This window comes from Embiotoca jacksoni, unplaced genomic scaffold (genome assembly GCF_022577435.1).
Source record: "Embiotoca jacksoni isolate LCO1_2020_lvr unplaced genomic scaffold, fEmbJac1.0.p SCAF_1, whole genome shotgun sequence".
Taxonomy (NCBI): Eukaryota; Metazoa; Chordata; class Actinopteri; family Embiotocidae; genus Embiotoca; species Embiotoca jacksoni.
Genome location: NW_027185229.1, coordinates 19,009,555 through 19,035,773, shown reverse-complemented (window position 1 = coordinate 19,035,773; position 26,219 = coordinate 19,009,555). Strand labels below are relative to the sequence as shown.

Here is a 26,219-nt window from a genome sequence, read left to right as displayed (position 1 = left end):
AGAGTTTACAAAGTGCTCTACAGAGAAGCAAAGAATAGTCAAACATAACGTCAATACTGGTAAACATTTAGGAAAACAGGAGGCAAAAAAAAAAAGATCATACCATTAAAAGGTAATGAATACAACAAAACCAAACAAATAACCAAAACGAGCCAATCGAATAGAAAACAAACAAATAAATAAATGAATAAAATAAACAAACAAAAACAGGGGAACAAAAGAACTGCATAAAAGGACAATTTGTTAATTGCAATCAACTAGCAGCGGCAGAAGAGAGAGGAGAGGAAGTCCGGACCACTTTATTATAAGAGAGGGGGTGAAACTTTTACGTAGTTATTTTTTTAACACTCGTACTCCTCACCAAATCATGGAAATTAATAAATTAAGAATTGATCAATTCGGGTTAACTTCTGCACTGGCTCCCTGGACGAACTGTATGCATCTTGTAAAAACGATGTTTGATAAACCTCCCCCCCCCCCCATCGTTCAGTACACTTGGTTGCATCTGTCGCCGCTGTGAGTTGCTCTTCTTCCTGAAAGACACTTGCACTGGAGCCGCTGATGTCGCTGTGGAGAGCCGGGTGAGTTGAGGCTTTTTTTTTGTTTGTTTCCTCCGGTTTTACACCTTCCCACTGCTGAGAAGCGTCACATTAAGATACTTTTACGTCTCACGTGAGACTCCCAAAATACACCTTTCGATATGTAACTTATTTAATTAGTGTTGCGCCTCTTTTGCGTCCCTGCCTCCTCTCATCATCCCGCTGTGGTCGGTGGTGTCGTGGTCCTGGCTCGGTTATGTTTACAAATCCAGCTAGCGACCAAAGGTGGATAAAACCGGCTAAATGGTGTGTGTGTGTGTTAAGCACAAGTGTTGGCCCAATACTTTGTGGTAGATGGTGGTTTGAATTAAAAGGCTCAGTCCGGGGCTGCTGAAAGGCCCCCCCCCCCCCCCTCCTCATAAAGGGAATTTAAAACTGAACACCGGCAAGACAGCAGCGGAGATAATACTGCTGCAGGTGTGTGCCTGTTGGTTTGGTTGGCTTGTGCGGGCAGTTAGCAGATTAGAAGTAAATAAATAAAAACTCCCTTTCAAAGAGAAAGAAAATGTAAAAAAAAAAAAAAAAAAAAAAGTATTCTCGTAAGAAAATCAATATGTTCAGATGTTTCTTCAGGTAAGGAGGAAGCTGACAAAGTGAAAGCAAGTTTCTGCTGCTGCTCCTATGTCGGCTCAATTAAATGGCATTAAAATGGAGTTCAGTGTTTTGCTCAACTGTTAAGATGAAGGTACTTTGCAAGTTCTGCCTCCTCTTTACAGGCTGATCACAATTGACACACTTCGTATATAGTTTTTTTTTTTTTTTTTAATTGTTGAGAGTAAAAAATACACCAAAGCCTTGTGCCTTGGCTTTTTCTATTGTGGTCCTCTCGTGCGGTACCAGATCGCAGACTGTATACAAAAGAGTCAAGCAAGAGTGACAACATTTTTAGATTTTTTTTTAATTTTTTTTATTTAGTCCAAAACGCAAATATATTGTGTCATGAAATAAGACTAAACAAGAGCTAATATTTAGGTTTCATTTTGTTTCTCCCGGACTAAGCTTTTATCAGAATTGTTGTTTGTTTCATTAACTTTTTTGTCAACTAATCAATTAAACAACTAATTGTTATAACTCTATTTTTAAACCTCTGTTCAGCCAATGTTAGCAGTGTGAAGTGGGACACAGCTACGACAGATGCCTGTTATTGTCTGTTTGAAAATTAGCTGCATCTCATTGTTGCAAATTGTCTGTTATTTCTTGTTTTTCAACAGAGACAGTAACGTGCAATCCTAAGATTCCTGAAGGTCTTGTCAACTCCCACACGGCAGTCACTCACAGATTAAAACCAAGTGTACTCATCTCCAGAACATTGCGCTCTTAGATGCCGCTCAGTTCCTGGCTTTGCAAATGGCTTGCTGTCTGAAGGACGAGCTCCTCTGTTCCATCTGCCTCAGCATCTACCAGGACCCCGTCAGCTTCGGCTGCGAGCACTACTTCTGCAGGAAGTGCATCACCGAGCACTGGAGCAGGCAGGAGCCTCACGGAACGCGGGACTGTCCCGAGTGCCGGAGGACCTTCACCGATCCACTCCTCTCGCCCAGTCTCAAGTTGTCCAACATTGTGGAGCGCTACTCGGCCTTCCCACTCGACGCCATCCTTAACGCTCAGAGGAGCTCCTATCCCTGCAAGGACCACGAGAAGGTCAAGCTCTTCTGCCTCACTGACAAAAGTCTGGTGTGCTTCTTCTGCGACGAGCCGGCGCTACACGAGCAGCACCAAGTGACCACTATCGACGAGGCTTACGAAGAGATACAGGTCAGTCGTAGCGCACGCACTCACAGCTCATTAGCAAGGGTGAGGCTGGCATTTTCTTAAAACCCATCAGCACTCTGCATCACATTCAGGCAGTTGCACTCATTCACCCCACGGGAGCTGCCCAATCAGTTCACCATGAAGTCCTCTGCTCCCACAGAGCAGCTCCACTAAAGCAGTTTGGGGGTTTTGTGGTGCTGTGCTCATGAGTATTTCAGGTGCTTAGGAATGAGACATATCTAATTTTCCCTGATGCCTGCATGACTCCACTGACCTAAGATCATAATTAGATTCCAATTTGTAACTCGTTACAATCAGAGGTCAGTGGATTCGTTTCTGTGGTGTGGACTGCACTGGATGAAAAGATGTTTAGGTATGCAGCCTGTTACCTGGGATGACTTGCAAAAGGGCTTCAAGCTGAAGGAAGGTGTCACCTTAGGTGAATTCAAAGAAATTTTGAACATCAAAGAATTGGACTTAATTGGAAAGTGGAAGTGTGTTCTCAACTGGACTTTTTTTTTTTTTTTTTTTTTTTTAATGTGTGTGTTTTAAAGACACTTAAAAACAACAACAACAAAAAAAAAAACCTCCAATTAAAATGAAGGTGTTAACCTTGTTAACATGTCGATGGGGAGTTTTTTTTAAAATTATTTGCGAGAAGACTGATTGCGAATAAAATAAGCAGTCAACGCCAAGGCTGAACATTTCCCCTTTGGGACTGCTATGACAGCCTGACAGTCTCAAAAACACTGATTCACACAGCCAGAGATTCATACATCACACCTTAGGAACCAATCACCTCCACCTGCCAGGTGGGACTTTATATATCATCAAGCTGAAGGCAAGAGGCAGAGTGGTGGGTAGAGATAGAGGCGAGGACTTTTTGCATTTTCATAAATACGTGTGTTCATGTTGAGTTACATCTAAACCACTTTAAGGCATTATGTTTTTTGGAAAAAGTTTTAAATATGTAATTTTCATGAACAGAGATGAGTTAAGTCTAATCAATGCCATGAGCTGTGAGTTTTGGGTTTAGGCATACATTATATGGGTGCACTAAGTGTATTTGTTTGTTGCTTTTTTTTTCCGTGTTGTTTATCACCAACTTCATGTCATGCTGATGATTTTACTCAATCAAAAACTCGGCCCAAAATCTGAACAACATTTGCATAGTAAAATAAAGTGGTTAGCAGTGCAGCCTCACAGCAAGAGGGATCTGGGTTCAACCCGAGGCAAGGGGTCTTTCTGTGTGGAGGCTGCATGTTCTCCCTGTGCTCCTGTGCTGTGTTAGGTTAATTAGTGATTCTAAATTGACCATAAGTGTGTGAATGGTTGTGTATCTCTGTGATAGACTGGCAACCTGTCCAGGGTGTACCCCACCTTCACCCAAAGTCAGCTGGGATAGGCTCCAGCCCATCTGTGACCCTGTTCGGGATTAAGCTGTCATAGATGAGGGATACGTGTCGCACTCTCTTGTAAATCTCTCTTTTAAATTAAAAATGTAATTCCTGGAAAAATTCCAGGAAAAGTACAAAGACTTGCACATCACTGTGACAGTAATAATCTACTGTATTTGATCATATTTTCAAACCCGTTTAGATAAATTGGAAGACGTGCAACATCTACAGTTTACGTCTGGTAGGGTGCTTTTGTTGCATGTCAACCCCCATTTATTTTTCTCCACATTTTCCTGTTATCTCTAAAATTAAAAATTAAAGGGAATTTGGTTTGTTACAGTTCAGAAATCTTGACTCTGCAAGGAATTATATTTCAATGCACCAGCAGATACACGTGTTTGTTGAAATAAAGGGAAAAATAACTCCTCAGTACCTCATTAATTGATTACATTTTAGATCCAGGCTACTTGTCAGTTTTTGGCATTGACTATAAAGATATGAACTTCCCTACTAAGCTGAATGTGTCATGCGTGTTCACACCGAGTCATGATTTCCACATTAACAGGAACGGTTCAGTGTTTGCTTTCTTCTCACTGTTTGGATAATTCCATTCCCACGCAGCCAAAATCCAATAACTGTGAAACAAATCTCCTAATCCTGTTCCTTCTTTGCTCCAGTATGCACAGCAACACATTCCAGTGTAATATACTGTCTCAATTCTCATGTCTGCCGTTACCAATGTAGATATTAATTTGCTCCATGTAACATACTATGCAAACATTTGGTTTCCAGTTTTCTTGCCAGACAGCACGGTGAAGTTTCTGATAAGGAACTGATGGTTAGCAATCAGCTGTGAGGTTTTTAAGGGTTAACATTCTCGCATTGCAGCTTAGACCGACACTCAGGCTGGTTTGGATGTCACACGAACATCATCTGTGCTTTTGGATTTGCAGTTTTGACCAAATAACAGCTTTGAGTTTAACGTTATGCCATAATCTTCGCTGTACATATTTGTTTGATTGCTACAATACAAAGTCATTCCTTGCTGCACAGACTGTTTCAGTGAGATGGCGTGAGCCTTTGACTGTTCATGACACCAACCTCTTACACTCTGCTTAGAATATATCTGAAGCTCTGTCTGAACCAGTGAGACACAATCACTGAATATCAGACATGTGATTAGGCCTCTCCATTATTTTATAATCACCTGATTGCAAATATTTGATCTGACCGCAGTCATTTTGCATGATCGTTAGAATCGTCCCCCTTCATCTGTTTAAAAGCAGTTGGATGAAACTAACAGAAATGTCATCTCTATTTTCTCGTTGTTTTCCACCGTGTGAGGTTTGACTTTTGCTTTGTTAATGACGCCATCTTGTTGTGCCACCTTCTTCAGCTGTGCTTTAATGGCACATGAGGGGAGAATTAGCACCACCATAGTCAATTTTAATATGTTGATTTTTGGTACCCGTTTTCTCAGTAATTTCTCTGTTTATGTCATTATTAAGCTTTTTATATTTAAGGAATTATTTATGTCATATTTGCCATGTGCAATTTTTGTGTACAAAGATAAACAAATATATTATTTTTATTTATATGTTCCAATCTTCAGCAACACTAAATTGCTCTTCCTCTCCATAAGCGATATGTGTATTAGTAAACTATGATTAGGGTTAGGCTAAAATAGGAGCATATAATAAAAAATAATCTCAAACATATATGTGACAAGTAATTGACAACTAAATTTCATGATCCAGACAACCGTTCATATGATCTCGTATTTTAAAATCTTTCCAATTTACCATAATTGAAAAATAGTTCAATTAGTTGTAGATTTTTGTGTGTTTTGTTAGTAGCAGCGAGCCTCAAGCAGAGATGAGCAGCGAGCTAGAGATCTAGTAAATCCACTTCTTTCCAACTCCCAGAATTTCTCATTTTCAAACTGTCTTCAACTGACTCAAATGGCATCAATTGAGGCCATTTATCAAACTTTGTACAGCTTCTGCTGTTGATACAAATGGCTGTTTTCTACTGTTTTTTTTTTTTTTTTTTTACAAAAACTAAAAATACTTTGACGTGTAACATCGGTGGAGTTTCTCTTTAACTGGAAGAACTGTTAAATTGGATTACAAAGAATTTGTACCACTAAGGTGTTAGTGAGTATTAAATAAAGGATGTAAACATGGAATTAAATAGTACAAGTACAACTCATTTTATTATTTGATTACATGTAAACATAGTCATTAGTTCAGAACTACAATTGATCCTTTCTTCTTTCTGCATTAAATATAATTAACAGAGCTGTGAACATCAGTGCTGTCCTCCTCAATTTCAAATCATGCTCTGTGCTGGAAGCTTGAGAAAGGTCAAAACTGTGTAATCTTGGAGCAGAAGTAATTAGGGACAGCACAAGATGTTTCTCTTTTCTTGGACAACAGCTTGTCCCTCTGCTTGGAGCTCTTTTCAAGACGGAGATCTGGCATTTTGTATTCTGGCAGGAGCCTTGGAGGCTTCCCAGATCCACAATACTGAAAGAGAGCACGAGTACACAGAGGCCCCATCGGAAACAACCTTGTCCCACGATGAGCTTGGCACACTCGCCGTTTTACATCTACAAGTGGGGTGGTTTGTTACATAATGTCTCATCCTTACCAGACAAACACAAACATCAGAAAGAGGCAGCAGATGGTGTTGCAATTATTTTCTGTTATGTTCATTTGAGATCACAAAATAGATTTTCTTTGTGAGATGTGTATACCGCAGCTGAACTTTATTCTCTGAATTAATCATTTTGTAGGAAGGAGCACATGTAAGCAATGCCCAGCCATATTAGGGAACTTAAGTTTTCCAATTATTTCTTTGTCTTTGTGTGTCGGATCAAAACAAATGTGTGGGAGCTATGTCTGCAGGCACAAACTTCGCTTTTACCACGAGGCTCGATGATGCTTAACTAAATGCCAAAACAACAGGGTGAGGAAATGTTAAAGTGCAGCAGCAGCAGCAATCAGCTCCACTGTTTTGACTATCTGGGCCAGAGGGGCACATGTCGTGCCAGCTCTGTGGCCTCTTTAAAATGAACCTTCGAGTTTTTGTAGGGTGGGAAAGTTTGTAAATGAGGGGAAAAGGATTTGGTAGGTCGAGAGCCAAAGCTTGGCCACGTTGTGTTCAATTGTTTTGCAGCTTGGCAGGTGAAATTCAGGACTGGCTTTAACTCTGTCTTCCTCTGCCTATTTATTTTTGTTGAGAGAGCGGAAGGAGAACCTCCGTGGTTTACTTAAAATTGGCAATTGTTCTGTGGAGACTCATGATTTTGTTCTTGGGGCAAAAAAGAAAAACATATTGATGTTGTCAGAGTAATAATAGTTTACTCTTAGTCTATTTTCCCAGCAGTTTTTCTGTTTACGTTTACGTCCACACACTGTATATAAAAGTGGATGTAGCTTTTGGACCTGAAAAATAGTGCGAAAGGGCCTTAAACGGCAATACCTCCTATTCAACCTCTCTCATTAAATACAAAGTCAATACATTTTTTTCCGCACGTCATTATGGTGTCAATCGCTGAAGTCACCCCTTATTAGTTTTCTGGCAGTCCATCTGAAAATAATCTTAATCATTTATCAGACATGAGGCCTCAAAAGTGGCATTTGTGGGGGAGCGTGCGTGTTTGATTTACAGGCCTGTGGTGGAGTCAGGTTATGGTTATCGGTGGGGAGTGCGAAGTGTCCTTTGGTCCCCGATCAGATCGAGTCAGATCCACCGCTCAATCCCCTCCGTCTGGTTCAAACACAGTTGTTTTTGGCTTCAAAAATAGCAAGAAGGCAACGGCAAAAATTGTAACTCAAGGCTTCATAACGGCAGTTCACAAACCAATGTGTTACGTCCCTGTTGGTTGCCGCTTAGTTACACCATCCCTCCCCCTCCCCCCCATCACCTGCGTAGAGGAAAAGGCTGACATCAGCATGTCTTCCATCACCTGTTTGTTAACACACCTTTCTCAGGAAAACAGAAGAACATAGATGAATGTTTCACAATCAGTGCTTCAAGATGACAAAATCCAATTTCAACATCTACAGTGGTCACGTGTTTGGACCAAACCCTACAATGGGTCATCATGATGAAATCCAGAAATCTGAGAGCATTCTGACCCGTAACCGCTGTGAGCCTGCCAGATTGTTCCCTCTGATCTCTCTCTTGCAACTTGGATCTCAATAAGATTTGTAGAATAAATAAACCAAAAGTTTGGTGACTCACGAAGCAGCAACCCACCCTTTCTTAACGCCTGGAGTCTGGCATTTTTGGCTGTCGTCATCTTGGTTTTTTTTTGGAGCCAGGAGTGACCATAAGTCAGATGAGCTGGGGAGGTGATGGATCTCACTAGATCTGCCTGTCAACCCAAGGACACTAAGTCTGCCCACCTATACCAGCAACCTGACTGCACCACAGGCATGTCAATCAAACAGACAGGCCCCCAAACATAGCTCTCCCTAAGGTCTAATATCTCATTAATTATGGATTATTATTTTTTCAGAAGAACTACCATAACACTGATCAAAGGTTAGAGTTAAATGAATGACATAATAATGCCTGTTGACTTTTTCTTTCATGAGAGAAGTTGATGCTCTTGGCTTCACTTTTTAAACCAGGAGATTTTGTCCATTTATGCAGTCTTTGTGACACACATGAGGAGTAGCACTCAGCCTGTAAATAGATCATTTCACAGATTTCAAGATGTATGCACCCGAGAACACATTTTTAGTATTTAAAGCCTTTGAGTTCATATTTCCCAAGTCACAAAAACATGTTTTGTATGTCATGCCACCGCCGCCTTAACCTTGTGTTAACAGTGTTTTTGGCTGACCACTGTCTAGTGACAAGTGCAGCCTTTGGTTAGTCTGTGGCAGGATGTAATCTCCTTAGCCTGGCATGTCACTGCGCTGACCTCAGGCCCTGAGTCTTGTTGCTGTGTTGAGAGCTTTACCTCCTGCTGATTTGCATCCTTTCCCCCCGTAAATGCTTCTGTGGGCAAATCTGTAATGCACAAACACATCCAGCACCTAACCATCGCATGGTGATGCACACACATCTGGCAAACATTTACCCGGCCCATAATTGCTCTCTTGCACATACTTCTCCCCATAAAAGACATTTAAGGTGGGATCGAGGAGGATTTGTCTGCGGCTCTGCCATTTGCTTCAGGGGGCAGAGATTTCACAGGCAACTAATGCATTCTGATTAGGAGCCGTTTTATTCCAGCAATGCGACGGCATGGAACACCATTTAGACCTAATGTACAAGCACAGAAAGAACTCTAAATGCCAAATTATTTCAAACGTCTTGAGAAATAAAACGTTGGAGAGCCACAAGCAGCGTTTTATATAACCAATTTTTGTATACACTCTATACAACCATTATTTTTTAATCCTCTGATATTTGATTTACAAAAAACAATGTGAGGCCAGACATGGTTATTTATTGAGCACCACTCACTCACCCGGTAAAGTATGTGCTTTATGCTAAGGCAAATAATACCAACGTGTTTAAAGGTGATGAGATTACAGTTAGTAGTCATGCTACAGCTAGAGCACTGGCGCCATCCTAAATACAGGTTGGCCAGATTGCTGCAACCCTGGTTGGCGCTATGCACTTATTATCACCCCACGGTGGCCTAAAGTTGGCAGTCAACTCCTGTGGAGGACAAAATGGAAGCCACAGCAACCACTGTACTTTACTTGTGATGATGGAGACTGTCAGTGGGCTGTGTGCAACCACACCATTGCAGGGCTGGACAGACTCTTCCTGCTCTCATTTGCCCTCGGGACTTGTTTCCGCTTTACTTGACAGCGGTTTAAGACTCGATAAGAAGGGGAATAGACTGCAGCCCCTGGTTATCCATTCATATTTGGGGACTTAACTTTGTTCCAGAGACTATAGATACTGTGGACAATATGTGCATGAGGAATAACAGCAGGCAGTTGTGCAGTGATGCTGGTCTCAGTTTGACTAAACCCCACGCTTCAGAAGAATTAAATGATTGTACTGTGTTGTTGAGTCACCCACACAGACCTGTCACTCAGTGTCCAGATACACCTGTGCGCTTTTCTCTATTAACACCATTCCCATACCTAGTTATTCTTTTCTTATCAGACCACAAACAGGGGGTTAGTCATGAAAATGTATTAGCATTTTTCTCGTCTGCCTCGCTCTAATGCAGGGCAATGTTTGATAATGGTGAATGAGCATGTCAGCCTTTGAAGTATTCCTCTGGTGGTTTAAAAAAACAGGGCTGTCTTTCACTCTCCGACTGTCAACGCCTGGCCGAGAGCTCTTTCTCTGAGCCTGCCATCACCACGCATGGCCGTGCTGCTGCAGTAATGAGTCAGGCAATTTCAAGGGCACCCACGGCTGCCATCTCCCCTGTGGCTCGGCTCAGTCTGCTCTCCCTTCCTCTAGTAGCTACATCTTTCTCTCCCCGTGTCACCCCCCCCCCCCGTCTTCTCTTTCTATATTCTTCCCTTTTCTGTAATATGTGGTTTATTAAGTGCCACATATCTGTTGTGGTAACCAGTTCTTCTGAGGAAACTCATTACCAGCCCCCTCACCCACTAATTTCAAACCACGCTGCCACCCACCCCAAACAAATGAGTTTGTCCAGCTTGGCGGTCAGTCATGGTGGTCTGGCAGTGAGGCTTCGTTCATGCAGAAACGGAGCCATGGGGAAAGACAGAACAGTCATGTTCCATTAGAGGAGTCCTGGCATATTATCCTCATCCAGAGAGAGGCGGTAGCTTGTGCTGCACTTATTACCGATACCCCTCATGATGCTTGAGGTAGGAGAGAGCCAGGCTGCATGTTTACTTCATGCTGTTGTTAGATTACCACAGAAACAGCTGCATTGATTGAAAAAAAAGTGAGCTGGTGCGGCGTCCATCGCACAGAACATTTTGTCTTGTTTAGATGATTACTTTGGCTCGTGCTTTAGTTAAGTGAGTCAGATGTCTGTAACATCTGTTGTGCATTAGAAATGTTCATGTACGCCTTCTGTACAGAGAAGTCGATTTTGCAATGTGCCATATGTGTTTCTACCGCGTAAAAATGTCACATTTCAGTGAAAGATAGAAAACATCTAGGTGAAAGGTGGTTAAAAGACGAGGGCCTTGTTTCTTTTAAGTAACTTAATGATTGAAAAATGCACATTATGGATCCTCTTAAGCTTAACAGGTGTTTCTCAAATCACCATACTTAAGACACACTTGCAAATGATTTTAGATTGAATTGCCCCTCCTTTACCAACATGGTCATGTTTCCTGATGATTCATTGTGTTTAAATCCATGGTACGACAGCAGTACTTGTTCGTATACCTATCAGCTCGTTCAACCGCCAGGTCACAGGAGTGCCATGCGTGCTGGAACTAGTCTGGCAGGCCAGAGAGGGAAGAGGAAGGATCACTGAGGAAGGGAGATTTTCTGGTCATCTTGGTGACTGAAAAGGGAAGTGCTGTCCTGAAAGTTTTGCGGCTTAATGTGAGGCTTAATGCTCAGCCCTGGTCTCCCTAACGTGAGGCAGATCAGCAGGGAGAGCAGCCTGCACACCAGTGACACTGCAATAAAGATTACCTTAAATATAAAAGACCCGCAGTGAAAGGTGTTGTGTGTGTATATACGATAACTCCAAACTCGGAGGTAAAATAGGCTTCAAAGGGCGGTGAATTTGAAATGACGATTTGAGGAAGATGGTTTTAGGCAGAGACGATAACGTTACACATTTTTGAGTGGTGAGTGATCGTGGAGGAATTAGTATTCGGACTTCTCTGCTTTTAGTTTTGTCTGTGTCAGTTTGATATTTGGGTGGATGTGAAGTGCTGTTCCCTGCAGCCGTGAGACTCTGAGCCCTGGTTTGATTAGCTGGGGAATTGAAGCAGATTACAGGCCATTGTTCTCAGGGGGGGGTCCGGGCTGGGGCCGTAATCTCTTGTAATTCTCCGTGTCCGTGATTTGCTGCAGATGATTTAATTAGACCTAATGCTGATAGGTGTCCTCATTTTCAGCTCTCAATCAGTAAAGGCCAGTTCATGGTTTCCGAGTCTGCGTGCACCCACCAAGGTGGACTTTGAACGCAGAAAGTGGAGGCGCATGCAGTTGCATTAACACTACAATTAGGGCACACGTCAGGCTGCTGGAGCTTCCTCACTATCTCAAGCACAGTGGGTGGTTGTAGCACAGGATTTCTGGAATTTAGAATTTCTCCCCGTGTTGTTTTGACACCAATCAAAGCACCGTAGCGACTTGGAATGGGCCGACTCCATTGTTCTCATGGCTACATGTGATCATTATTATTTCACAAAAACTGCGGACAATGGGCCTACAGTTGTGAAATGGGTGGCGACATGCTTTCACCTGCGTTTCACACCTTCAGTGTGTTGTCGCGCTCTTTTATTGATGGATTGTAAAGGTTTGGAACAGTGAATGTCTTCGCGCAGCCTCTCTGCAAAACCACCGTCCATTTTGTTGTCAAAATGTCCGTCACACTGATCCACTCGGCATTTTGTGTATGTGCAGACATGGTAAGCATTAATTGGCCCCTTTTCATCAGGTTAAGCACTCACTGGGAGGGAATCCAAAGCAGCCTGGAGATGTTCACCTGTTGAATGCCTCTTTTGTCTCAATGAGAGAGTCAAGCGGCATCTCTATTTACCTTCAAACCTTCTCACCGCAGCCCAGGTGCAGAGAGGCGGGGATGCTTGTCTCTCACGTGATCAGTCCAGTGTTAGCTGTTGGATTAGATGTGTCATTATCAGAATTGTGAGAGCCACGCTTGTTAACCGCAGTTTGAATCATTATCTATTGAATGGAAAACACTCTCTGAAAGTAAACCTGCACTGTGGCAAGTTTATAGTCCAAGTTTTGGAGTACTGCCCCGGGTTGGCCTCAGTTTGATATCTCAATTAGCTAACTCCTAATGGAATATTTGGCCAGTTTAACTATAAATCGCCAGGAATCGTTAGACCTTGTTAATGTACCTTACGGCAGTCAGCAAGGTTCAGGCTAGTCAGTGAGGAGCAGCCAGCTGTATTGTCTTGCTCCGCTACTCATCTTCACCTTCCTTCTGCACATTAAGGGGAGGCTGTGGCTCAGTCGGTAGAGTGGGTTGCACACTAATTGGAAGGTTGGTGGTTCAATCCCCAGCTCCCCCTGTCCACATGCCCAAGCGTCCCTGAGCAAGACACTGAACCCTAAATTGCTCCCGATGATGTACCATCGGTGTGTTGTAAGTCACTTTGGATAAAAGCATCAGCTGAATGTAATGTAATAATTAACAGCAGTTCCTTCTCCAGTAGCAGCTGTTTACAGTTTAGGGACATAGGCAGGCACGCCTATCCACAGTGACCTATAATAACTGCTGCTGCAAAAGAGGTAAGCATTCCTCAAGCATCAAAAGTGTTGTGAAAGGTGTTGGACGTTTAATCAGAAAATGCAAGTGAAAACATACTTCTTATCCACAGCGCCATCTTTTGAAGTGAACGAGAAAACTCCTTTATTGAAATACAGTCATTGAGCATGTTATGCAATCAACAGTTCATTTGACCTTTACTCATAGACATTTTGGTGGTGGCTTGAATAATACTGTTTCATTTAAAATGGCATTAAGGCCATGTAAAATATTTGCTTGATTCCATGGACTGTCAGACTGTGTCCACAATCCTGAGGACTGCAGCTCTGGAGCCCACACAGTTGGTTGTTTAGAGCAGGATGTCACACAAACTGCTCAACATAATGGACCACACATCCCATCCCCTGCACAAACTACTGTTGAGACAGCAGAGAGTTTTCAGTCTGTGGTTTCTTCAGCTCAGATTTAATAAGAACTGCTACAGGAAGTCATTCCTGCTCACCACAATAACAATGCTTAACGAATTCCCTCTGTGCCGGGAGGTGAGAATCATCGTCTGTGCAGCGGTGCACTTTCTACTTTTAATTGACACAGTTAGAACTACATCTTGAATTCTATTTTCCTCTATTATTTTATCGAGCATAGTTATTTTTGTGCATATAATTGTATATACATAACTGGACAAAATACTGTGTTGTTGTTTTTTGTCTCCAGACTCATCTGCCTTGTAAGTTACTTGTGTTTTGTGATTTTATATGAACTCCTGCTACAATACTGTAATTTCCCTTCAGACATTAAAAATGATTTTATCTACTAAAAGATGAACCTTTTCAATTTTTTTAATCTTTCTGAAAGCCAAAAAAATAAATAAAAATTGATTTTCTGTCTAATTTGGTATCTACTGGTCAGTAACATTTGAGCATCCTGTCACTACAGAAATAAAATGAGAAATGGATCATTCGGCAGTTACAGTTCTCTTTGGTCTCATTAGGGATGAACAGTAAAAAGGTTTTTATTCTTGGTTAAAGCAATTAAATGCTCACATTGCAGTACATTTAATGTTGGCCTGAGCATACAGACAGAAACCCGATTGTTTTTCAATATTTCTGAAAGAAACCCTTTTTAGGAAATTAAAATGTCTAGCTGAGTCAAGTGAGACAGAAACTAGCAGGAAAAAGGGTGTTTGACTTTCTTTCTCTGAGGTGGTGGTTACTTAAGTGTACTGATAAACAATTGACTGTTTATTCTTTATTTCATGTGTTGTTTTCACAACAAAGTACACTGTACTTTACTTTACATGGCCTCAATTTCTCTATAATTAGGAGTAAAACGGTGCCTGCAGACTCATCTGAAGCAGATTCCATGTATAACATTGTGTGTGCCTGCTGAAGACCCGTGTGGGTTGAAGCTGGTCATTATTGTACAAACATGATGTGCATTATTTGTTAACGGTTTTATATTTTGCTGCTCCTTGCACAAGCATTTTGTTTTTTAATACGATGGTCCGGGCTACAGTATGTCGATTATTGGAAATCATCGGGGGATTTACTAACATGCAGACCTGACTGGAGGTTATACTTAGAATTCAGGCGACAGTACCGCTACTGTCCACAGAAACAGTTATTTTACAGTGTGATTTATCAAAAGAGGTGTACCTACCAAATATTTATTTGATGTCAGGAATACTGAGTGAAAAGAGAAGCAGGCACACACTTTATTTGGTCAGATGGAGCTGTTGGCGAGCTCTAGCCTGTACGATGCATACACATCAGCTACAGCAGTCACACCCATGCTGATAAGCATGAAGTAGAGGCAAACAGATCCGTTTGTCATCCCTGTCATGTGGTGCGGGCTGGCGTGCAACCAAATCATGTTTTTTTCACAAGGTGATTTGTGCGCCTGACACGTACTACATGGTTTTATATTAACAACATGCTGACTATTGGAGGTCTGACTAATCCTAAGAAGCTTTTTCCAAAAGATGACACAAGCTCGTGTTTGGTTGTGGTGAAAATCCGCTGGCAGTCAAACATATCCAAGGGTCATTTTCAGGGTGTGTTTACCCACTGTGGCCAAAGAGTGAAGGCACTCTGCAGCAGAAAAGAGATCAACTGTGCTGCATTTTAATTCCGTTTCTGTTTGTTTGGTGTCTGCAGGTGGAGTTTTAAGATGCAGCTGTTGAAACTTGCTGAAACATTGCAATCAAAACATTTGAAATAGTTTAACGCTAAAACACAGGAAGTTCTAGTGGAAATGACTGTGAAATTACAAGTTGAAGCTGTAAACTCTCATGAAATTGTACCACTGCAGGTCCATCCATCCTTTTGCAATGGCCGCTAATCCTTTAGAGGGTCATGACAATCCCAGCTGACATTTGGTAGGTTACACTCTGGACAAGTTACTGGTCAGGCTGACAGATAATCATTCGCACTCATATTCGCACCTATGGGTTGTTTAGGGGCACCAGTTAATCCAGCCTGCCGTTTTTAGATTGTAGGAGGAAACCGGAGCACCCAGGGAACATACAAACTACGAGGGTCATTTTCAGGATATTCTTTCTAACATATCCTCTCATGAAATATCAAGTCAATAAATATGTATTGACAAGTCAAAATCAAAGTAACTCTTTCTTATTAGTTTTGTGTTAGTCCATCTAAAAATGATCTCATCATGAATCAGATATTAGGCCTCAAAAATTGGCATTTTTTTGGGGGGGTATTTGTTTGATTGACAGGTTTTCTAGTGGGGGTTGTTTAATGCAGTGACAATTTAGTAGTTTCAACAATGGCGGCGGTGGAATTTCGACGCGCAACATATTGTTTCAAAATGAACCCTAGGTCTGCGCCCATTATAATGCAACGAGTGGAAACAATCCTTAATGGAAAATGGCCAGACCCATATTTTCACAATGAATTTGCGTCTCGTAATAAGCGACCACTGTGGAGCCGCTTTCAGCCGTGCTTGTCGTTGCTGTACGCAATGGTACGCTCATAACGTGCGTCATACCGTCACATTGCATAAGTCAGATTATAGCCATTATCACAATAATTTATTTTTAATCATAAACAAATTATACCGATATTCTGGTGAACGATATGATATGGCACACCTTTAGGCTGAGCTTTTAGTTTTCTGATATTATTACAGATGCCTTTGGCATTTTGAATGAGGTTTTGCTTCCACTTTGATGAAAGTACAACTTCTGTTTACACACACAAACATTTTGTTTTCTACACAACCATGTTCCCCTTATTTGGAAATAATTTTAGAAGTCAGTGAGTTTTGAGAAGTTTGTGGTTTGTCTCCGATTTAATCATTCCAAACGCCCAAAAGAAGGATTTTGTTCTTTTTATAGCATGTTAATGTTTTTTTTTTCCCCATCAGTTGCCTGTTGAGATGATGTATAGCCTTCTCTGAGATTAGCGTCTTGCTCCTGACAGGGCTGATTGATACAGCAGTTCTTCAGAGAGGAACTGAAACTGGCTGCCGCAGAGATAAGTATTCTGAAAATTCGCACAAGGCTTATAAACATTTAAACTGGCTGTCTGTCAAATAAATGTCCAACTTGAGCTATGAAAATGTTTAAATCTTGGACCTCCTATTTACATATCTGTACAAAAGCTAGTGGTGCTCATCAGTCAGGAGGAGATGAGCTATAAAAGCCTCAGGGCTGAAGGTGAAGCACTGAGTAGTTTCTGTCAGGCTGCTGAGTGACTTTATACAAGCAGCAGACTCGCTGGTATCAAGCAACACCTCTCTGATTTCCACTCTACTGCCAACAACATCCCCCTGCTCCTCTTTAATGGCTTGTCCTATACTGTGTAGAATATCAGACTTAACATCAATAGGTCTGAGATCTGTTTGTCTTCCTTATTACCCTCACACATCCACCTACTGTGTTGCCTTGGTGATGCCCCACACCTCCCTCAGCCTAGTGTGTACACTTCGTAGACCTTCGTTATCAGTTTAAACACCATTAATCTTTTTTCATTTGAGTGATTCATATATTAGATTTGATTTTCAGTGATGTGTTTTTTTTCTTGGCTATTCTTATGTGGGGCTATACATTTGCATACGCTGTGCCCTTCCTTGCTCCAGGAAGTGGAGCAGCAGCCTTTGAGCATTCATCATTTCCATGACGTGTCCTATATTCAGAGGACTGGCGGAGGCCGCCAGCGTCAGCGCTTCCACTCAATTCACTGCTATTACTAAATGTTGCTGGTAATAAAGAAGTAGTAGGAGAGGGGGTCATCACAGATGAGAATAGGTCCTATATTTTTGTCAAATAGTCAACAGCTTGTCAGCTAAATCAAAAATATTGAACAATGTAAAATTAAAAAGACAGTAGAAAGATCAAAATAATTGCCGAAACATTTAGTTGATCAGTCAATTGGTGAAAAACTTACTAAAATGTTGCCATATTAATACTAAGGTCGTTTTCAAGCTGTTTCCAGAGAAACCAATGTGAGGATTTGTGACTTCTTTTTTGGCTTAGGACTCAGTTTGCCCTTGAATCTGAGAATTAGTGACGGTGTGGCATCTGGCATTTTGTAGACTATACACAGTTCAGTTGTCTTTTATTTTGTCTATTTTTCAAATGATTGTTTAGGTGTATAAAATCAAAATTCTTACAGCCCAAGGTGATGTCATCAAATTGGCTTGTTTTGGCCAACTAATTTATTTCACTTTCATTTATTTATATACACAAGTCATCTCAGGGCACTTGGCACGGTAAAGTTGAGACCCAATAACATTAAGGAGGGAAACCCAACAATTCAACAATCGCCACATGGGCAACAACTGTTTGTTAACAGGAAGAAATCTCCCAACCAAATCAAACTCGGAGGTATGCGATCATCTACCTCAACCGACTAACAGTACAGTACCCAAAGATAATCAATTACTTTCCAATTATACTAATTATTTAATACTTCCTCATATTGGTATTGGTGGTGCTCTACTTGATATGCATATTATGTGATTATTCAATTATCAAATTTGTTGGCAATTGATTTTCTTTTAAATGACTAATCGATTAAGCTACTCTTTTCAGTAAATTGCTTAGAAAGCAATATAAATGTTAGGAAATCATAATTTCTCACTAAAAAGGATTTACTTTAAGCTCAAAGGGGAAAACGTCTTTTATATCTTCTGTCGGTCCAAACTGAAATAGTTGCTCACACACCCATCTAGTATCCAGGCCGCTCAGGGTGCCTCTGTCTCACTAGGACAGATGTTGGACGGGAATAGTGTCTCTGTCCTCCAGCCTTCTCTGGCAGGCCTGCTCAGTCAGCTCAGCTGGCCTCTGCCTGCTCTGCTGGCTGAGCTCAGGCTGCTGGGACGCACTCGTCCCTCTGGAGAGGTTGCAGGCTCTGCTGACGCTAGAGGAAAACCAGGCTCTGGAATGTAAGGCACAGCTTGCGCTCAATTTGATGTCTTGGAACAAATACACCAGAGTTTACAGCCTGAGACAGCATTTTTGTGTTCCTGCTTTTTTTTTTGTGTGTGTGCTAGTTTTTGTTTTGGCGCTGGCGGGGGGAGGGGGAGAGAGAGGGGGGAGGGAGAGGTCACACAGCTGTCACCCCAGACAGACGGGTGTATCCAACCATTTATATGATTGGCCTTAAGTCTTTTGGCCCACAGTTTAACATTAACTTTGCACACAGCTCATGTAAACAAGTATTACGGTTTCACTCGCTAAAATGATGACCTGCTCTTGCTGTAACAGAACATTTTGGTTGGTAAGGAAACATTTTAAACGGCTTTGTGCTGACACAATGCGTTGTAATCCCAGAGGTCGTTGGTCTGCATTTTGATATTGCACTGCCTAGCAGCTTTAGAGAAGAACGTTGCGTCAGAGATGTCCGAAATATTTTTAAAATATCTTGCACCTCGGACAAAGGTCATCTCGCAGCGAGAATTCCTGCGGTTGTGACATCAGTAGTTGCTGCCCTCTCTTAGCTCTCTCTCTCTCTGCAGCCGGCGTCAGTGTCTTCAGGCTGCACTCGGTCTGGCATTGAGTGCTGTGAAAGGGTCCTCGCACCGTGTAGACGGGACCACACACCGGCTTGTCGCTTGTCATCAGGTCATCATCAGGATGAACTATTGATGAGCAGAACTGCTCTGAACTTTCACCTGAACTTAGTTTATAAAAAAAAATAAAAAATGCAGCACTTTCATCTACTAGCAGAACATTTACCTCAGTTCCTTTCTCTGTTTACTGTTTTTCTGACCTTTTATTTCCGATTGCTTGTATCATGTTACTTTTACATGAGCAGTGATGTTTAATCTTTCCACTTGCCCTTATTTTTCAGAGAATTCCTAAACTTGTTTGAACGGGAATGATTATTAGAAAATTATACACTTAGGCCACCTTTTTTCCGGTCAACCAGCCCTTTAATTAAGGTGGGTTGATTTTGTAAATAAAGCAACAATTGTTTGGAAAAGGCTTACTTTGTGCCAGAATGCCTCCTGCAGAGCTTCAATTGAGTATTGAGAAATCACAGGAATTCTGTTCAATTGCAGGCTTCCACAAATATTTTAGAGATTGGTTTCATTTGCATTCATTATTTTAATCTCAGGGTTTGAATTTCCTGGAGGAGCTGCTTTATATTTCACCTAGACTATACAGCACTGCACTACTGTCTTTACCTCCACATCAATAGCTTCCTTTGTAATGTCCACACAAATAGCCTTGAGCACGCAGCATTCTGCTGCCATTGTGATTTTTATACTGCGCATAAAGACGAGATATTTCTGACCTGGTCATAGCAACATTACAACGAGCCCATAAAGCTCACTGGCTGACTGTGATGGCTGCGGTGTGTTCACTGCTGTGTCATTGGTTGACGTCCTGTTTACCCACCCTGTCTGCTACCTGACAGAATTACACCCTCAGCTCCATGAAGGTTATGTCAAACTGTCCTTATGAAAGTCGCTTGCAACACATTGAGTTATTGTGGCCTCTACTGGAGTTTGCCCTGGCTGCCTAACTATAAACAGATAAATAAGATTGCACTGTAATTAACGCTGCATTCTGTACGTCTTCCAGTGAGAAGATTAAATTGCACGTTTTTGTTGCATTTCATCTCTGTCGGTTCACTTGAATGAAATGGCTGGAAGCGACTCTTGTCTGCGCGCGAGAGGAAGTTCTCCATTCTGCCAGCTTTTTATTATTCATGCCGCGACACTGTATGTTGTTTTGTTTGTTGAGGCTCGCAATAACGCTCTTTAAATCCTGAACGCGCCGCTGAATATAATCAAGCTCGCAGCTGTAAGAAAAGTTTGAAGAATTCTAAGTGTCAAGCACAGTTTTTTTTTTTTTTTAGAAACACTGTTGTTTTAATAATGTATCCACTTGTATAGTGTATATCTACCCAAGAGCTGCTAACCTGACAGGACAGGAAGAGGAAGAAGGGAATGACAGCGGGATGAAATGAGTTTTAGATTTATAATCCCCCAGCCGTGACCCCTATTTCCTGCAACTTGACGTCCTGGGGAAATGTCATGTCAGACTTGTGTTGGCCAGATTCGATGGACAGGAGAGACACCTCCACACGCACAACACGGAAAAACACACACAACCGCAGTCCTGCACACACGCACACCTCGATGTAAGAGTGGCTGCTTACACCAGCATTCATCTACCTGCATTTGTTTGTTTTTGTTTTATCACACAATAAAGGCTTTCTTGTCATCGTGCACACTTTTTCTGTAGATACTGATATGTTCCAGCAATTTCAGATCTGTCTTTTCGTTCATGGGTGGAAATGGACACTACGGCTGTATTTTTTTTTCTGTTGGAAATGTAATGACAGAAAATCTCCATTTAAAGCATGGTCTTCGCATCCAGGAAGATTTAAGAGGATTATGTAATTGCACGTTATAGAGGAGGTTTAGGGGCTAGAAGTTTATGAAGGTTAATTTTTGCTGTTTCTAAAATGCAGCTTGAATTAAGTTTAACACGTTCTCCGGTGCATTTGATTTTTAATGGCTCCTAAGTAACAGGAACAGGGTGGATATATCCAGTTAGTCATGCAGAGGATGATGCAAGACTCCCAAACAATGTGAATCTATAATTGTATGCATTTAATAAAAAAAAGCATTCGGCAGATTATTTGGGGCTATCGGAGATGCGTGGGCTTATGTTGACACATCCATCTATCGTGAGTGATGGCAGCAACAGTTAAGAGTTGCCCTGCCTTGATCAGTCAGCCAGTGCGCAGCAGAAGAGTGGAGGTACGTGTTTTCTCTGTCAGTGTCGGTCTATCTCATTGTGTGGGAGGAGCGGCCTTTGACCTGCTGCAGAAAAACGCGTAGCAATGAGGCGGAGAGCCTGCCGAGCCTGCCGCACTTACTATCATTAACATGGAGAGTCACGCTCCCCCTCTGCACCAACTATAGTTTTCCGTTGCTGTCCTTGAGATGAAACATGCCTCATTACCACAGCCTTACATTCGCTCCTTTTAATTTTGCTGCCAACAATCAAGCGCCCCCCAAATAGATGCTTATTTTTTTTTCCCATTCCACCGGTACCTTCACCTTTTTTTTTCTTTATTCCTTGTAAAATGATATGGATTTTTTTCTTCTTCTGCCAGACAAAATCTGTTTGGCATTCATTTCAGCCTCACACAGGAGCTGAGTGATGGTTGTTTTATTAGCCCCGCTAAGCTGACAGTTCCATTTGGTGGATTTTTGCTGCAGTCGGTGTTCAGAGGAGGTGACACTCGGTGGATCACAGAGCAGGCAACGCGCGGGTTACTTGAGCAAATACACCAGGCAGCAGGGTGGCTTATCAGGGGGGGGGGGGCTTGAAATAAATGGAGCTTGTGTCAGGATGTTTCCTTAGATCTTTTTTTTTTTCCCCTGAATCAAACCAAAGGAAATTATGCCATTTTTCAACCAGTGCACACATTCTGTTTAATTTGTAGCTGTTTGTGTCAAATTTCAGCACAATTGTCTGTTTACATTTTTGGGAGGGGTGTTGATAAACTAAAATTCAATGAGCATGAAAACAGTTTTGGTTTTCCAACAAAAAGGCTTTGTTATTTTTGATTTCCTTTTAATTCATAACAAAGCCACGGTGAAAGTTCATGTTATAATATTTACACACAGGCTTATATTGGTTTTTAAAACGGCAATCAAATTCGTTTGACAAAAGTCAGGTCCATTGTGCCGTGCATGTTTTTATCCTTTTGAGAAAAAGGGTCTTTTGAATGTAGTTATTTATTGTAGTAACAGAAGTTTGTGATTCCCCTATGAATGCTTTTTCTCTGTTTGCCAAAATGTGTCACCGAAAGAGGTATTTGGGAGGGGTTTTTTTCGACTGCATTTATCTCGGTTCATAAGTCAAGTCAGATTTTGAGTGTTCATTTATGTATGGAAGTCCATACTTAAGGGAGTACATCAGCTAGGCCACTTTTGTGTTCAAATATAAAACACCGGTGTTGTTGGCACGGGGGACTTGCTTAAAACTCTGCAGCATTCGTGACAGGAGCCATCCCAGCCTGCTCCCGCAGAGCCTCCCTCCTGCTGTAGGGAGACTCGGAGGTGGCTGAGCGGTGCGGGTTCTGCCAGCATGTGCCTGACTAGAGATGAGACCCAGTTTTTTTCTGACGGCGCCCAGCATCTCCAGAGATTTCATTTTTACCCCTTTCATATCTCGCTCTCCGTCTGGCTTGTTTGTTTCGTAGCTGAGGCTTAAATCTTTACTGCCTCATACCCAATCATAGAGCCTCGTAACACAAATAATACAATACAATTTAGAGGAGGGGAAAATGCTTGCCTGCCAACAGTATTAGCATTAACTTAACGTAAGAGGCCGTGGTTCTGAGATATCACGGGGGCGAAGCAGAAGGTTTGTGTTTCAAATTGAAGGGAAATCCTCCAAATACATTTCCTAATGGAATTTAGCTCTGCTGTTCTGTCATGTACAAGTCTAATCACCAGTCGCTGCTCTGTGTCTTGTTGTTTGTGTTGCAGAGGGAGATGAAGGAGCAGCTTGCCACCCTGCAGGACAGTGAGAGGGGACACACCGAGGCCCTGCAGCTCCTGCAGAGACAACTCACAGAGACCAAGGTACTTCTTTTTTTATTTTTTTTTTATTAAAATTTTTGTTTTTCATAGAGCTGCACCAGCAGCAACCATTTTCCCCGATGCTGCAACTGAAGATCATTTTCGTTATCAATATAGTCAGTAAAAGGTTTTTCAAATGGTGAGTTGGAAATTTGCATTCGTCATTTTTGTTGGAAAACAAAATACATCCACCATAATTCAGCATGAATTATAAATTTGGTCTTTTGATGAAACAGTTTGTCAGTTTATCAATCTAGTAATAATACAATTGTTTCTGTAGAGCTGCAACTCAGTTATTTTCAGAAGCGATTAATAAGTCATTTAATTCTCACCTTATCCTTTAGTCTAAACAGTCGTTGGAATAGTTGGAAATAGAAATGTACCCGAAGTTATGTGTGCAAATCAGTTCAATGTTAACATTTGAGAGCTAACAATATATATATATATATTTATTTTTTTGGCTTGTTTGCTTTAATAACAAAGCAACTTAAACAATCAATTAGTCATAAAACATTATCATTTTGGGCTTGGGGAACGTGTGACGGCTATTATATGTTATTATTCGACATTTCATAGGTAGAATGATTAATCGGGGAAGAAGAGCGCATGTGGTGTAGCAACCATTTTGATTCAACAAGTTATTAGGTATGTACCAGCAAATGCCAGAACGCGCCAGCCAGAACAGACAGTATGGATATCTACAGATATCTACAGATAGCGAATTCTCCGTGCACCTGAAACTTCAGCAGAGCGCACATTCAAGTTTTTGGGGAATCGAAAGAAGTAGCAAAGAGCCAAATCCAGCGAGTGGTGGGGAGCAAAAATGTTGTTGCTGTGAACGAGAAGCTTGCTCCTTTTTCAATGACGTGGCACGTCGTCACGTTGCAGAACAAAGTGCCATCGCGGCGCAGTTCAAGTCGTTTGCACTGAATGTTTCCCCTCAGACGCCTCAGAAGGTCTCGGTAAAACTCGGTGTTGACAGTCTGACCCCGGTGGACAGATTCACGGTGCACAACCCCGCGAATGTGGAAGAAAATCGTGTCTTTACCGGTCTTGGACAGTGACGTTCTGCCCATCTTGAAACGCCAATGTCACTCAGAACCTCTCGCCCGGCTCATTGCTGCGGGCGTTCTGAAGCGTTCAAAGGTCTCTGTTGCCGATTTCCTGAGTTCGACACAAAACTCCCAAAAGTTACTGCTTCCCCCTGCTCTGTGCACGTTGTGGTGTTGCACACTATCCACCCGCGAAGGGGGTAGTAGCTGAACTTTTTGATCCACCCTCGTAAAGAAAGAACGTGTCGGTGAGCAGAAACATCAAGGGCAGACCTGCCTTTGATGTGTGCAGTGTTTCAGTCACTGATTATCCAGATTCCTTCTTAACTGCTTTCGATTGACTGTTAAATTCCAACACGTAAATTGGCTTATTGAGCGTCTCTTCGACACCTTGTTTTAATCATCAAACCATCAGCATTGGCTCCTCATGTCACCTGTTTTAAACACACACACACAGACACACACGTCTCTCTTCTCTCAAGTAGTGACATTGAAGCTATTGACCAGGGGAAGGTCTCTGGCGATGTCACAGCCGTCAGCGGTATTTGTCATTTAGGGAGTACATTTCTCTTTCTCTCGTATTTTATTTATTTATTTATTTTTTTTGTTACTTGCTGTCCGATGTTACTGCATCACTCACCTTTTGTGAACGAGTTCTGCACTGCAGGACACTTCACTGCCAGCCAGTCAGCCCTGTCCAATTCATCAACTCACTCTAATTGCTGGAGCTGCCCCCACTTCTCATTGGAAATGAGCTGATCTCGTTAGATTTATATCCATTGGCAGTGAGTGCTCCTCCTGAAAGAGGGTAACACCGGGACTGTATTCATCCGATACATTTAGGAAACTGACAATGAATTGTCTCCCTGCATTAATGCCTTGTTTTGTTAGATTGTAGGTTACGGTGTAGGCTAGTATGGTGGAGCCACAAACACCACACATTTTCACACATGCAGTTGTACTCCCTAAAGCCTGTAAGCAAACTTTGCCTTGTAAAATGAGTGAAATTCCCCCACAGACTGTAATTAAAAAATGGACTTATTTTTTGATCAGCCGGGAGTCGGGCCAAAAGGTGGAGTTGAGACGGTCCAAATGAAGACTGATTGCTGAAACTAGCGCTGCGGAGAGTCTCTGTTGGGCTGCGGCAGACAGTCGATAGCTAAAACCTGGAGGTAGCAGCTTTCATACTGAGGGCACCCACCTGTCGATCAAAACGTCCCCCTCGTTTATTAAACGCAACTTTAAGCCTTAATACTATTTATACAGGTGAGTCATTAAAAATTCATACCCCGTTGAGCTGTTAGAAATAAATTATAGAAACCAAAACCGAATTTGTACGAGGCTGTAAACATGTTTATCTCAGATTTAAAGTTGGTCCTTTTAAAAAAAAGAGAGAGGGGGGGGGTGTCGATGAGGATTGACTCCCGTTTGGAGCCAGCCTCAAGTGGCCATTCGAGGAACTGTCGTTTTTGTTTGGCACTTCGGACATTTGCTTCATTGGTCTGCCGCTCGAATTTACCTTTTTTGTTAAACAGACCTGGAGCTCAGTGCTGGTAATAAAATGGCGAACAATTCACTGCAGCAGCTCGGCTCTCATTTGAACTAATACGTGGCTGCTTGGCACTCCAATTTGAATCCTTGGCTCGTGTGTGCCGGTGGAGGGTCTCCGTCTGAAGGGAAGACATTGCGTCCTATTCATGCGCCCACCAGGGATTCACTTAATAATCACATGCTGCCATGAAAAGTATCCAGCCTGCTGTCTCCAAGGGCTGCAGACTCCCTCTCAGTGCCATCGCAGCCTGCTGGGCCAAAACAGTCAGTGTGACTGATAGCTGGGCTGCTGCAGACCTCCTCCTCCTCCACGCCATCAGTTTTTCAACTCTTAACTATGCAGGAGGGCTGTGTTGCAGCAGCCCACCTTAATGTCATAGCTCTCATGCTTGCTGAGACATCGTCA

General features: G+C 42.1%; 1 protein-coding gene across 1 annotated transcript in view; it reads left to right on the top strand.

Annotated features, from left to right (window-relative positions):
- The first annotated feature begins 543 nt into the window (after positions 1-543).
- The window catches only part of trim62.1 (tripartite motif containing 62, tandem duplicate 1), a 36,141-nt gene continuing 10,465 nt past the window's right edge, over positions 544-26,219 (top strand). Inside the window, exons 1-3 of the mRNA XM_069145815.1 lie at positions 544-581; positions 1,811-2,354; positions 23,118-23,213. Of these exons, the coding sequence (XP_069001916.1) occupies positions 1,947-2,354; positions 23,118-23,213 (504 nt within the window). The 5' untranslated portion in view covers positions 544-581; positions 1,811-1,946. The remainder of the gene's footprint in view (positions 582-1,810; positions 2,355-23,117; positions 23,214-26,219) is intronic.